The 15,855-nt window shown below is 34.9% G+C and overlaps 1 protein-coding gene across 4 annotated transcripts in view; it reads right to left on the reverse strand.

The window, feature by feature from the left end:
- BNC2 (basonuclin zinc finger protein 2) overlaps window positions 1-15,855 on the reverse strand; it is a 334,037-nt gene that overhangs the window by 99,981 nt on the left and 218,201 nt on the right. For all 4 annotated transcript variants that reach the window (XM_072922942.1, XM_072922941.1, XM_002191156.6 and 1 more), the window contains exon 4: window positions 6,614-6,849. In XM_072922942.1, coding sequence (XP_072779043.1) covers window positions 6,614-6,849 — 236 coding nt within the window. The remainder of the gene's footprint in view (window positions 1-6,613; window positions 6,850-15,855) is intronic.

Raw genomic sequence — 15,855 nt, forward strand, 5'->3', positions numbered from 1 at the left:
AGAACACTCATGAGTGTTAACAATAACTACAAGGAAGAAAAGAAAACAAAAGACAGAAATGTATCTAACAAAGCTGAAAAAAATGTATTAATGTGTAAAAGGGTTACTCTCTTCATTATCAAGTAATTAAATGTGGGTGGCAGTTATTAAGAGTAACACGATCTTGTATGTGAAAGACTTACGTTGTACTTTGGCTTTGTTAAAATCTTTTCCAGATAAACTTCTTAATCTTTATCTGCATCACTTTTACAAGTTTGGGGTTTTCTTATAAAAAAGGCATGCTACTCATAGAGCCATGGAAACACCAAGTGTCTGCTTCTTTAAAAGGCATGGAAATCCACCAGTGGCCACAGCTAAAAGAGTGTAAAGTATTAATTAAGTTATTGCCAAATAGAGCAATGAGGAAGCAATGCTAATAAAATAAATACAAAACCTTCACAAACAAATTTTATTTTTTATTATTCATATAATAAACTGTCAATTAATATTTTCTGGGTTGCAACAGTCAATTTTTTTCTTTTTTTTTTTTCATAATTTAGTTGCCTATTTCTCTTAATTTTCTTTAACAAATAATACAGCATACCAACATTTTAATGGTGTTCTTGTTGTGAGAGACAAAAATAGTAAAATCCCCTGACAGTATTTGGGGAAAAAAACCTGACAGAAACTTTGCGTGACTCATGATTATGGATAGCAGACTACATTAAACTGAAAGTATGATGTCATCACTACAGCAACCTGACTGTAGTCCATGTCTACATTGCAAAAACTCATACCAGAGCTTTTTTTTATTTGCTCTCTTTCTAATGTTCTTTATGTTTAACCATTGGAGACTGTTTGACAAGCTGTTAAATTTAATAGTCCTTGTGCTTGGGTTCTACAGCAGAAGTTCAAAGATCTTAAAAGACAAATTATTTCAGACAGAAAAGCTAAGACTCTATAAAGTCTCTAAAAGAGATTAGAGAGCAACAGAACCCATCCTTTTCTGAAATCCTCCACAGAGAAGCTAGTGGTGGGTAATGTTTAAGAACAGTGAAGAAATGTCTATCCGTGCATATGGTTAATATTTAGAAGATGAAGCGCTAAGGGATTACTTTAAGAAAGAAAAGAAAATAAATTAGAAATGATGATATTAAATATGATCAAGTTTCTTTTTTTGGCCTCTACACAAATATCTTCATTTAATCTGGATGTAAAAGTGGTATGCATGAACAAACTAGTGGTGGCAAACTAGTACAGAAACCAAATTATCTATACTACTAGGAGAAACCATGTTTTACAAAAATTTGAGAAACTGTCAAATATAACTATTGAGTTATATACATGCTGATACATATATATCAATATATGTGAGCATGTTGTTTGAATATGCATATAGCTAATTTTTCTTTTAAAATTTCAGAACTGAATTAGTTAAAGACGGCTATGTATTTAATAATTTCAATGAGTTTGTTTTAGTTAATGGGATTTTAGTTTTTTGAAAAAATGTCTTAAACTGTCTCTGTGCCTCCACTCTCTGCCCTGAACCATGTATACTTTCTGGAAGTATACCTTCTTAGCTGACTTTTTACTTAACAGTTGCTTTAGGACTACAGGATAAGCACAACAGTGGAAGACTAGACCAGTTTTCCCAAAGTAGAAAATTATATTTAATGATTTTGAATTTCATCATTTTTCAGCATTGATTTTGCTACAGATAAGACCTTCATGTAGGAGTAGTGATTCTCCATGCAATGTCCAGTATACAAACTTTTGTGAGTGAGTCTCCTTTTAGACCAATAAAATACCCATAGTCTTCCAGCTGGCTTTAGTTTTGACTTTGTTCCGTGTTTTTTATTTTTAAAAATTTCTCATAGCTGTGAGTGGCACCAACGAGTCTGGCAGTTAAGACATTGTCTGTGAGCTACTGACTAATCTACTTTTTTCAATGGCATGATAAGAATGGGACTGCTAAGACTAGACCATTTTTGCTAATTCTGCCAATGTTCTGTTCTAGGTCTCTGCTTCCTTCTTTGTATTGTAAAGACAATATGTATTTTCATCTTTTACACTGAGTACAACTATTTGACCACAAAACAGTTGAAAAAGTGTTAAGCTGTTACTCAAATCACTGAAGCATTATTTGCACTGAGTCAGTTTATGGCCTCTAAGTTGTAATCACATGTCCTGTCTTCTGCAGCTGGACCAGTGTAAAAGTTGAATGCCCCAGCTGTTCACTGCTAGTGGCATAATTGCTCTCTAGCCCTTTCCTCTCAGAATAATGAGTGTTAACTTCCACATGTTTAGAAGGAGGATTTTTCTAACCTGGATTGTTTAAAGAGAACCTGGCTAGGGAGCAATACACGTGTAGGTACACTAGCAAATGGATAGGGTAAAGTAGTCTCCCCAACCCTGTGATCTCTGGTGGATCATACAACAGCTGGCAAAGGAACCTCTTCTCTCAGCTTAGCTGGAATTAAACTAGGGTTGGAGACTCACAGATAAGCTGTTCTTTACAGAAAATGTAACATCATTCAAATCAATAGAGCGATTAGTCACATACATCTCTTTGAGTATCATGTACAGTATCTGACACAAAATACCCACTGTTTTGACAAAAATAATTTTTTGTCAAAAAAAGTAAAACACATACGAAGTTAGATGTTCCCAAAAGGTTAGGCTCACTAAGCACATACAGGTCAATACCAAATACAGTAAATTAGTTCCTTGAGGTAGAAAAAACAAGCCTAAAATCTGAAGCACTCTGAATTCCTAAGGAGCAAATACAATCCAGAATGTTCCTCTATGCCATCAAGACTTTTTGAGGATCAGTTCTAAAGATGAGAGAACTCCTCTGCTAAAACATTAATCCTGTGCCAGTCTGATGAGATTGGTGACCAAATTGTCACTAACACTTCATTGACAGGTATCTATTCACTAGAAACTCGATTTATTGCATGGAGGCCAGAGAATCTTGCCAGGTCATAATGCCTTTCAGCCATTACTGGCAATATTGTGACTGCGCCCAAATGTGAAAGGCAGTGTTATCAAATTACCTCTGTGGCTTCAGGGTTCCTTGCTTCCTTCCTGTGCTCTATTAATGCGTCCACTGAATGAAGGCATAAATACTGCATTTTTCTCTGCCCATTGCTTTTTAATTTGCTAATTGGAAACATTATTAGTCAAAATGAAGATATTACAAATAATCCCACACACTTTGCAGCATTAATAAACAACTGTTTTTCTCCTGTTTCTCCAGTGGAGAAAACCATTAACTTTTTCTTGACAGCTACAAGGAAAAAGTTGTGAGGTTTGCAGGGAATTACTTCATTTGGTTGGTTGTTGGGGTTTTTTTGGTTGGTTGGTTGGATGGTTGTGGAAATCATCTGACAAGAGTAATTAATTTTGTGTGGATACATCTACCCTACCTCTCAAAACGCCATTTAGAGAAAACTCTAAAATATTTTAACACTTTCATCATGTTGAGGGCACAATCAGCACATATGGATGTCTTAGACCATCCCAAAGCATAAAACTCAAGTTTTGTGGCAGCTTTACAAATCTCTTGCATGGTGGTTAATTAATGAGCACTGGAACTCAAACCTGGATAAAGTATTCTGGAATCTGTTACAAACATTACCTTTTTCTATTCTGCTACTTCTCTTAGTGCTTGCTACTAAGCCACCTGTTTTTCCTCCCTGAGGAAAAAACAGGAGAACAGTGTTGTATATGATTCTGTAAAATTACAAGTGTAAAATATTATTTTTACTAGATTATGCTTCTCTAACTACACTACCATAGTAAACCTTTTCCTACAGATATATATTTCTGCATTTGATGTACAATCAGTATGTAAGAATGTATGGTAAATTTACTTGAATTGACTGCAATTAGGTGATAACTTAGGTGGGTTTGGATAGACAAGTTAGAAAGAACTATAATTCCTGACTGAGAGCTAGATGTTCCTCAGTTCACTGCATGATAGCCTATCAACAGTCCTACAGTTCATGATACTCTAGATTATTTGTTTTGGTACTCGATATTTTTGATACATTTTATTAAAAATAAAAAAAAAGAAAAGAAAAAAGCTGAGTCTGAAAGCCTCAAACAAGTCTTTGAAAAGTTTCTGTCTATAATGATAAGCTTCATGGAACAACGCCTTTTACCCAAAGGAGACATTACCTGTATGCACTTTTACTGTGCTAGTGTTACTACACATTTCCTTTCAAATTTCCCTGCATAGGCCTTTTCTCCTTTATAACTGATACTTTCAATAGAGTTATTTTTAAAGAAATTTTTTATTATAATTGATTTAATTCATTTTTCCAACGTTTCTCTGCATGTATGTTTTACTAAGAATTTTCCCTTTCTGCCATATACTGAATTTTCTAGCTTTAATGGAAACAAAATGCACTTTTTGCCTAGAGATCCTGTGGAGATATTCAAAAGCCATCTGGACATTGTCCTGGACAAACAGTTCTAAGTTGCTCTGCTTGGAAAGAAGGTTTGAACATGATGACCTCCCTTCTAACCTTGAGCAGTGTGTGATTCTTTGAAATTAGACAGCTAAATTAACAGGGATGCTCGACTACACACCTATCATAGGTCTTCATTCACTCATTAAAAAAATCCACAGTCGAGTGCTAATGAAGTCAATATGTGGCAAGTCTGTAACAGCTGCCCTTAACTTTCACTGATAATTGTTCTCATTTAAATGGCATAATATTCAATATACTGTTGTTGAATATAGTAATGGCAAAATTCATGCCTTGGGGGCTACAGTGTGACTGAGTTTTAGCTGGATAAACTGAACTGTGACCTAATGGGGTATTACAGGCCTTTACACCTTTCAGATTCATAGGTCACAGTCTCAGACTGTATAAACATCTATGTAATTATATTAAAAGCCATTCATGCATATATTGAGATCATTCCAAAAGATAGTTAAAACAAAATCAATATAAGCATGATTCAATGGCCTTTAAAACAAGAAAACTACTGATTTCAGTCAGTCTTCTTGTCTATAAGAAACAAAGAATTACATTTATGCTTGGAATATACTACCCTTAATTATTAATCACATTTAGTAATGAGCAGATTTCTAATATCATATCTTAAAAATTATGTATTTTTTACATTAATTCCTTTACAAATCAAATTTCTTCATCCCTCCAGATAAGTAGCATTCAGAATACAGGAAAGTAAAATATGATGCAATATGCACATTATCCAATACATACCTCTGCAGATATCGCTCATGTATCCATCTTAATTATATATAATATGTAAAATGTCTAAATACATAACTATAACTTTATATAATATGAACATCATAGATATCTGCTGTATTAATATGATGGATATATACTTATATGATAATTTTAGACTGGTAATGGAAAAAATGGATTGTGTTCTATTTGAATAGGTGTAACACTTAGCAATTACAAAATAGATGCCTTAGGGAACCCTGAAACAATTAAAGACCTCCATTACATATAAATCCTAATAAGAATACAAAGATTTTATTATTAAAGTGTAAACTTTTTGGTTCTCTTTCTCTAGGGCTGTTTTAAAATTCAGTACATTTTTCTGTGAAAATCCAAAATATAGAGAATTTAAGAAAATATTTACAAGCCCAGGTGAGATTTTCCATAGAATCCACATACAGCTAATTTACTTCTTCCACACAAAGTACAGAAACCGGAAGATGAATTAAGAAATAGAAATAGAATTTCTCAGAGCAGGTATAAATCCCATATTTTAATTAGGTTACAAGCATGCTATCATTGCCTACAAAATAAAGCAATAAATCAGCAACTAAAATTTTCAAAGTTTTTTAGGTACGTCCACTTCAATAACTGGATGCATTTTAGATGATGAAGATCTTCTACAAAGTCGGCAGCAATTAAGAGAATTCAGAAGTATCTAGTATCAGGTTGATAATCATAAATAGTCCTACAAAATGTAAAAATGTACTTTGGAATTTAATAGATCATGAAATTTTTCAGATAAGCAGCTATACATTTTTTTATGTCCATACCCACAAAACAAGCCTGTCCATTTTTCATTAAACATATTTTTCTCTTGATTTTTTATTTCAACTAATACGTGTAAACCACTTTATTTAAAGCTAGATTTAAAAAATGGCCTTATAAAAAGGATCTCCCTGTTTATACATAAGGATACTTTCCAATATAGTCATGATCACAAACCCATTTCATCTATACATTTTTAGGTATCTTTCTAAAGAAGGAAAGAAAAGATGACAGAGCTGCTGACTTGCATCTTAGTTTCCCAAGTCAAACAGTAGCCCTTGAAAACTTGCCAGCTGCCTTTGATGGCCAGATCATGCTTGCAGGTAGCTAACCTCAGTATTTGCAGTATTTAAGGCATTTCCTACAATAAACATAAGCAAGTACAAATAAATACTATGGTATGAAGGCACCTGTATTTTTCTAGCTTAGGAAAAATTGAATATTTTATTTTGCCAGCACCATCATGAGGCTTCAACATGCCAGACTAAATTCACTTCATATCCTTCTACATCTTTGGGCTCACTATCACTACATCCATACATCAACAACGAAAAAGTCAATTTACTGGGTTTGAAGACATGCTTTGCTTTATTTCCTACCTGAAGAATGTAGCCTCGAACGTAGTCTCGCAGTGTCCAGCCTAAGCCATGTAGAATATGCAACACCTCCTCTTGCTTCAGTACGCTGAAGAGTCGGTCAAGCAGTATCTTCAGTCTCACAGGCACAGCCTGAGTACCGTAGAGCATCAGACTGCTGATGTCAAACACAACATTGGACTGCACAATCTCCACTTGGGTTGGGTGGTAGAGGTGCTGAGTACTAAGTTTGTCCAAGGCTGAAAGAAAAGAGGTCAAGTATAAGGAAAGGGCAAAGAAATGACAAAGAAATGACAGCTCCAAATACTCATGTACATACATGACATTTGGCAGATACACTTATTTTCTAGAGAAATATCACCTGGATGATTCATAGAAACATAGAGTCACAGAACAGTAGTACTGGTCCCAGGACAGATGCCAGTCATCACTAAGGGATCCTTTTTCATAGATGCAGTCCAAAACAGCTAGTTTCCAAAGGTCACAAGTAATTTTAATTGCTATGGCAAAAGGGTTCTCAGATGAGACTCGGCAACTACAATACTCATAGTTAAAGAGAAATGTATGATTAACTAATGATCAAGACTGAAGCAATGCCAAATTCAGTGGGATTGTTAAAGATTTGATACTTAACTTTAGAGGAAAAAAATAAAACAGATACTCCCTTAACTCCAGTCTCTTAAACATGTTAAAATTAAGGCCCCTGATTCACCAAAAATTTGATCATTAATTCACTGCTACTAGAGCTGGCTAGTTCTTTTCAGCTGGCTTTACAAATTCAATGTTATTCACTGTGATTTGAATAATTTAGGGATAAGGGAAATTTGCAGGATGAAGGTAATTCTTATCCCCTTGTGAAGTTAAAAAAGATGGAATTGCATATGACATCATGCATTCTATGATGTATCAATGTTTAATTTTATTTCTATTTTATGTTGCAGCACCTAAATTTCTCTCCTTTTCTAAACAAAATTTCTGAGCATTTATAATAATCTTATAAGGACTTCTCCTGTACTTGGTTTCTTCTTGTCTTATGGTCACTAGAGAGTTCATGTACTGTTGATAAATTGCTTTCTTACATTCAGAGCGCAAAGGCCCTTATCATTCACTTGCTGGCTTCATTCAACACGTTTACTCCAAGGACTACATTGTCAAAGAGTTCCGGTTTCCTCATACTTCATTTCTTGCAACTGAATTGTCTGATCTTTCCTATTCTAGTGGCTAAGTCAACTTTGAATAAATAGCTTTAAATATTAATTTAACATTCAAACAAGATAAGAAATTGGCAAGCCTAGGGACTTCAGTCCTACATCTCTCCACAGGACATTTATACTGCAGAACATGAAGAGCAGGATTTTTTTCTTCCAAAAGCTCTTCTTCCAAAGTACTACATCTATGCAGGCTTCATGGTGCGGGACTAATTTTTTTACAAGGTCTAATGAATGAGATTTGATTGAAGTTTAAACAGGTTAAATATTGTCCTCCTTTCCCCACCCACCCCCTCCCCCCCCCTCATTTTATGTATTATCTTTTTCTAAGATGGTTATTTTGCTACTACCATAATAGATGTGTCATGAAAGTTCTTGGCTAAAAAAGTCAAGAAAATTGATATTTTTATTCTGCAGGTTGAGCAGTATGTGTGGTGATATGTGTATATGTGTACCTGAGGGACTGGTCAACCATTTAGAAGGAGTAAAATAGGGTGTTATTTTTTCTAATACTAGCATTACTCACAGTAGGAATGTAAATATGTAAATAATACTAGGAATGTAATAATGTAAATAATATTAGTTTCAAATAGATACTCTGTAAGAACACCTTCTAACAGACTATTGAAATTACTGAGCAGATCTGAATCACCCTGAGCTTTTCAACTTCAGTCTTACAGAATAAGAATTGGGTCCAAAGATACTAACTTCCTTCTCCAAGTTTATGCAAATTTAGACCAGAACCAAGACATGAACGGATATTTTCTAAATACTTATGCTTTTTAGTGACTGAATCATACTGTATTTCTGATATATCCTAATATTTGGTTTTGTTTCTCTCTTTTTAACAGCAAATACCACACATGCAGTGAGGAAAAACTAGTTCTTCCATTTAAAGACTTATCATGCTGAGGGTGTTAAGATCATTATTCTACTGTGGTCTAGGTGAGAATGACTATAAGCCATCTTTATCTAAGGATTATTGTGTGGACGACAGATCTAATAGCTTTTAATTTCTCTAACAATAAGATTACAAAACTCTGTGGACGTATATCCACTTCATGTAAGATGACCATTCAGAGGATAATAGCTTTGGAAAGGTTGAGGTGGAATGGAAGAGAGGAAAAACAAATAAAATCTTTTTTAAATAACTAAGCACGCTCTTTTGCCAGCTGATAGAAAGTTTTGCAATCTAACCTCTACCATTCCATTCAACCGCAATACTCACTTTTTAGCAGCATTATCTAAAGATATCTGCTTCCCAACACACACACACACACACACACACACACACACACAAATACCAATTAGCATGATATTGGAACAACATTCCAAGCGACAATGATATTATCTCCAATTTTGATTTGTGGCCTTATTATGTGTATTACATAATAAACAAGCAGTGAATTTTATCCTTTTCATGTACAAGTCAGAACATGCAGTGAAGTATGGAATTTATAACACAACAAAATATACATTATTGCATGGGTACATAAGAACATTTGCAAGCTAAAGAGAAACTTCCTGCTGCATGAAAATTAGAAGGTTGTAAATGAAACAAAAGGAAACACAATTGTGTTCATATGGGAAATAACAGTACTGTAAAATTCTGAAATTCTTTCTGAAAATTAGCTATTGATACCCCTTCAAATTGTCAGAAGAATGAAAATTCTCAATCTAATTTGTAATTTATAAAAAATTTTTGTGTTTCTTTCAAAGATTGGTAAGGATGTAGCTGACAGAGAGAATTTTTGTAGTATTTCTCATTTCTCTTCTGATACCCTTAGTGAATTAATGCCAGTGTTCTACATGGATCCAAGAGGCCATTGACATTGATGGACACTTTTTCAGGTAAGAGGTAAGGAATGACCTTTCTTGTTGGTTTTCTGTAAAGAAAGGAGTATTAGCTTTAGCCTTCTTGACAAGTTTCTGATTCTTGTCAAATCTCTGCATAAATAGTTGTATTCTGCTGTCCTGAATTGCCCACATAATTTCATGCCGATAATGCATTCCTCACCACTTTCTGCTCTAAACTATTGGTTTAATTTATACAGGCTAGTGAACAATGAACTGTTTTACAGGTAAATACATTCAACAGTATCGTAGGAGTTTATGATTTCATAAGCACTAAGGTTTCAAGATTAAAAATGCTATACAAAAGAATGTGCTCCATCATAACTGAAAATGACATAAACAGATGTGCCTTTATTAAGAAGTTATCAGTGACTGAATATCACCAAGCACACATTAGAAATCCCTTCCTAGTGCAGCATGAGGTATAACTGACACTTCGTGCAGTTCCAGTGGGATCAAAAGTTCACCTATGCATGTCTGATACTTTTTAGTTGTAACCTGCACAATCTTTTCCAAAACCATGATTATGATGGGATCAGTTTTCTACTCAAACTAAGAAAGGTACCTTTTTTTAACAATGCAATTTAATTGTTAGTACTACCCTGTTAGTTAGCCTGATATTCTTTAATTCAGTATATGTGAGAAAGTGTTTTCTGATACAGGAAGAAAAGGTCTAACTAATCTTATAATTACATACTTGCTGAGCAGTCAACACTTTCATGGGGTGGCCTAAAAATACTCCTGTGTTTTACTCCAACACCACTCAGTCAAGTAACATTTTTGTGATGAATTCCCAATTTCAAGTACTTGTTTTAGAAATTTAAACTGTTAAAAAGCGGGAGGGGGGCAGCAAGGATTGTGTAGAGGACATTAAAGAAGATTGCCTTCAACAATGAAAAATTACTAACTGGATAATTAGTACAGAAATTAGAAAGCTTTCAACATTGTTTTTCCAACTCTGAAGTATAAAGTATGCACCATAATAATTGAGAACATTTTAACTGGAAGGGACCAAAAATTACCATCTAATCTAACTACCTGAGCACTCCAGGGCTGATCATCAGTTAAACCATACTGAGGGGATTGTCCAAATGCCTCTGGAACAGGGAGTGGCTTGGAGTCTTGACCACCTCTTTAGGAAGTCTGTGCTTTGACCGCCCCTCCCATTAAAGAAGTGTTTCTTAATGTCAAGCCTAAGCCTCCTCCTGTTGGCTTATTCACTCTTTAGCTTCTTGAATAGAAAACAAAATCCCTCAGATTTTAGAGAGACACCACTCTGTATAATCTGAAATTTCAAAAGAACTTTGAAATTCACATGTCAATCCTGTTCAATGTCAATCTTCATCTTACAGCCTGCAGTGTTCTTATTATGTAATAGTTCAGAAATTAATTAAAATTAATTTAAGTACAAATGATACATTTAAAATAAAGCACAACTTCTTCAATTTATCAAACGACAGAAAACAAAGAAGAGATTTTTAATTTCATCAATACTGTGTCCAGTTCCCAGGCTCAGCTCTGCAAATTTACTCATTGCCCTTAGACCCCTTCCTTCCCAATATGCAGTGAAAAAGGTCAACCAAATTAAAAGCCATGCCGTTAAGCAGATTCCAGTTTTTGCTAAATAAAAGAAATACAAATATGCAGTGATGAATTTTGTACTTTAGAGGTCTGATATTACTTTTTTGAACAGCTACAATAAAAGCATGACATTTTGCCTTTACTAAATAGAAAATAATTTTAAATATCCTAGTTTTAATGCAATTGGAGTTGTAAATACACTAACCTCTTGCTAATTTACTGATTCTAGATATGTTTTTTATTAACCTGAGAGGGATGAAAAGGTCTAGTGAAAGGTCTTGGCTGATTTGCCTGGCTGCGTATCTCAGAACACCAGAGAGAAGAGTCTATAGGTTGCAATAGGGCATTATGGATCTCATTACATTTCATTTTTAGTTTTGAGCTCTCCAACACATCCGCTCTTGATTTTCTGGCATACTCTCTAGCCAGTTTCCCAACTTGCAAAAGGGGAATACTGTTGGAGTATACAAACACATACAAACGAGGATACAAAATTTTACAACCATCACCTTCTTTCTAGATTACTAGATTTGTTAGAGAACAGGAAGGTGAAAAAAAAATGTAATATTTTCTGGACAATAAAAAAGATCTTGTCAGACATTTAAAAAATCTAAATAACTGGGCCACTTTTTGCAGCAAAAGAAACTAAAATTAAAAGACAGATGAAATATATAATACCAATATAAATGATTCCATAATACTGTTGCAACAATAGTATGTTGAGTGTGGTAAAACAGATACAGTATTATTAATGGCAGTGTTAAACACTGTAGTTTACTCTTGATTTTAGTGGTGAACATAAACAGCACCACATTTTCAGAGTTCAAGATTTTCTTCTTTTTCTCAACCACAGAAAAAAAAAAAGCAACAAATCCTTAGTAATGACTAAAATGCTGTAGGGACCATTTATTACAACCATAAGAGGTAGTCTAAAGTAGCCTCCCTCAGTATGTAGATTTAATACCACCTCAAACACGGTGTAATGTGGTGTATTTTGAAGGCAGGAAAAAAATGCTCCTCAAAAATATCATTCTTAGAAAGTGACTAAAGATAAAAGTTTTCAGCATCTATTGAACAAATCAAATATTTTCATGCTGTATGAAATGATCCTCTTCACTCCTGGAGCAAGAGAGTGCGGGACATGAACACTTATATAAGTGCATGAATATCCTGAATCCTGAGTACAAATTCCAGCTACAACATAGCATCCTTTGGTAATCTCTTTTTCACCTCTCTTTTCATCACTTTCATAATTTATTCCATATAGAAGATAAATGTTCACTAAGACAAAAATCATGGAAGGAAAGTAAGTAAAGAAATGCTGATTCATAGGCAAAATATTTTTTTTGGTAATGCTTTTTATTGTATTTAAAAACTAATAATGGAAATCACTTGCCAAACACACTGTGTCTCTGACAGAGGGACACATATGTGATATGCTAATTTACAGCTTGCATGTACAGATGTTCACACTTAGTAAAAGGCTTCTTAATAGCATTTTAAAATTAAACATGTGTTGATAATAGGTGTTCCAAACCCAAACAACACAGCAACTAAACGAATATATGTTTTCATGCCTCACCATGCCTCATGCTCTAACAAAACCCCCCCGGCACTTCAGTTGCATGTACACAAAATAAACGTTATTAAAAAAAGACTGAATGAAAACTTTCATTAATTTTTCTGTCTATGATCTGATTCCAAGTTAAAATATCTAGAATGCTACTAGGTTTATGTAGCTGAAAGCAGAACCACAGTTTGTTCACAGACATTGCTTGCTGTCTGCAATTTTTTTATCCCTTTGCAAAACTTTGAACCCCATCCAGCTTTGACACACTGCCTCTTCAGTTAATAACTATCAAGTTTCCCCTTGTCTCCTGTCTACTTTTCTTTGAGGCAATTGCGCACTCAGCACCCCGAGATAATAACACACATCTATAAGATAAAAGCAATGGCATTAATGTAATTGTCTGCCTTTCTCTCTTTAGCCTAATCTTTTTTTTTCTTCAGTTTTGACTGCCTCTGTGACACCTGTTTTTGTCTCCTCTGATCCTACGACAGGTTTTCCGCTGACAAGGTTTTTGCCTGACAGAGATTCCGCCAGACAAGAACATAATAAAATATGAAGAACTGCTTGTCAGAGTTTCTGCCAATGCTCACATGAAATGGTGGGGGGGACAAAACAAAAGAATCCTGACTTTTTTTTAAAGGGGCCCTATGGTAGTTGCTTTTGGCTTGTCAGGAAAACAGCCTCCCTGGCCAATTCCTGCAAGCCAAACAGGTGTCTTCTATGTTTTCTTTCTGTAGAAAAATATTTTTCTTTGAAAGTAGATAACATGATTGCAAAGGGGAAAAAAAAAAAAAAAAAAAAAAAAAAGGGGACAAAAAAGAGCCCCAAATGCTTTCTTCCAGACATTCATGTTAGATCTAAGTTTATTTAGTGGTACCTCAAAAACATGTCTTTGATCCAGAATTATTAATAAAAATAAAATGGTAAGGTTTTTTCCCCCCCTTCTTTTTCACAACTAATATGTTCAAAGGAACATGCTATAAAGAACCTTCATCCCAAGTTGTCAGAAAAATATCTGGGCTACAAGTTTCCTGCACAGGCATACTGCAGGAATGAAGACACCTAACTATTGGGACCAGAGTAAAGAAGATGAGACAGAGCCACTTGGACTTTGCCTTTTTAGTACTTTGGACTTTGTAGTACTCTCCATCAGTATGTGCATTGGTGCCTACACAAAAGAAGACTTCAGCTGATTAGTCTGATGATTAGTGATGGAGAAAAACATGTAGATTAATCATGTGAGCATTCCAACACACAGCTGCTTTTGTGTGTCTCCTCTGCTGCAGCCAGCAGCTATGGATCATGGTGTCACAGTCCTCAGTGCAGCAATTTGCCTACCAGCCTGGATTTCAAAGCCAGGTGTTCAGTACTCCTACAAAAGTTCAGACCTGGACTTTTGCTCCCCTCCTAAACTACTTTGTAGGTGTGTCTGGCTGTAGTCCTGTTTTCTAGATTACCCTCAAATACATGTTACAGCCTGGTCTTCTATCCTACCCTTGGTGCCCACTTTTGTTCCTGATTGAAGCCTGTGGATGGACCCTTGACCTGACTATATTCCTTTGCCATGCCCAAGATGGTCAATGGACACAGTTAGCAGCTTCTCATTCAGTCTGCCATGGTCAGACTTTAAGGAACTGTGCTCATGGTGCAGGCATGGCCAGTGTTCTCACTGCGTTTGACTACTGGCTCAGAACCTTTTCTTCGACAGTCCACTTTTGCTGCTCCTTGACACATAGATTAATGATGTCATCATTGAAACCTACAATCTATAATAGAAAATGCTAAATAATCTCTTTCTATTACTTTGATCATTCAACTTTGAACTTTCCAGTCTCTTGTCTCCAAAGCTAAATGTCCTCCTCCTATCAACCATTAGCACCTTCTTAAAACTATTCTGGCCCTTAATTATGGTAAGATGGGGTTCAATATGTCCCTTAATCATCCTAACATCGTTTGGTTGACATATTATACACAGTAAGACATAAGCACATTTGGGAGTCCTGGACTGTGGTCTCGATTTGGAAGATTTCCATCTTAATCCCAATGCACTTCAATTCTATTAACTATGATTCACAGTTTTACAGAAATTCTAAGTGAGAAGGGATTTCTACAGATTTTCTGGTGCAGTCTTCTAAAGAAAGCAGGGCCTCAGATTAGTTGGTTCTGCCAATATGTGTCTTTTATATTTAAAGCCGTGGAGGGTGGGAAATTCCACCTCTTCTCAGGCAAGCTATTCCATCTTATATGCAGCCTTGAAAATTGTAATGAAAATGCAATAGGCACTGCCACCTGCTAATATCATTCTGTTTGAATCATTTCATAGACATATTTCACAAAGGCAAGCCAAGACTATAGTTGTGTTTCAGTTTAGGGTGTAACTCTGGTTCAAGTGTGCTAAATCACCTCAATTTTTCCAGGAAAACCTGCTGTCTTTAGGTTGCTAACAGCTGAAGGTCTTCAGATCCTGGGAAGACTGGTTCATAAAGTTAATTCTACCATTGAATACATCAGTCTTACCCATTCCAATTCATGTACTCTGCCATTTCACAAAGCTCCTGTTAAATATACCTCAGAAAAATTGACTGTAATCAATTAGAACAGAATTAGAAAAGTCTCTGAGACTCACGCTGTACATTTCTTGTATTATCTGTTTTCTTTCTAAAATCCAGATAGAAATGGGATAATTGAGTAACACTATTGTCTCCTGAATTAATCTGGGGCAGGTGTCCTCACAATGCTATAGCTCAAAATGAAATTCCTTCTAGTAGGTAAAAGAAGTTTTTCCCTTTCAATTTCACATTTGCAAAAGAGAAAGCTGAAGCAAAGTTACCCATGATATTATCATTTAAACATCTGAAAGGAATAAGAATTTTTTATTCTTTATTCTAACCTCATAAGGTTAAAATGTGATTTAGTCAAATCACATTTTAGCCTTATGATGCTATATGGAATGAAATAGTAGGGTTTGTTTCATTTACAGCTGTTTCAATTTGTGTTCTACTTAACCTAGTGAACTCTAGTTAATTAGGATG

Source organism: Taeniopygia guttata, chromosome Z (assembly GCF_048771995.1).
Source record: "Taeniopygia guttata chromosome Z, bTaeGut7.mat, whole genome shotgun sequence".
Taxonomy (NCBI): domain Eukaryota; kingdom Metazoa; phylum Chordata; class Aves; order Passeriformes; family Estrildidae; genus Taeniopygia; species Taeniopygia guttata.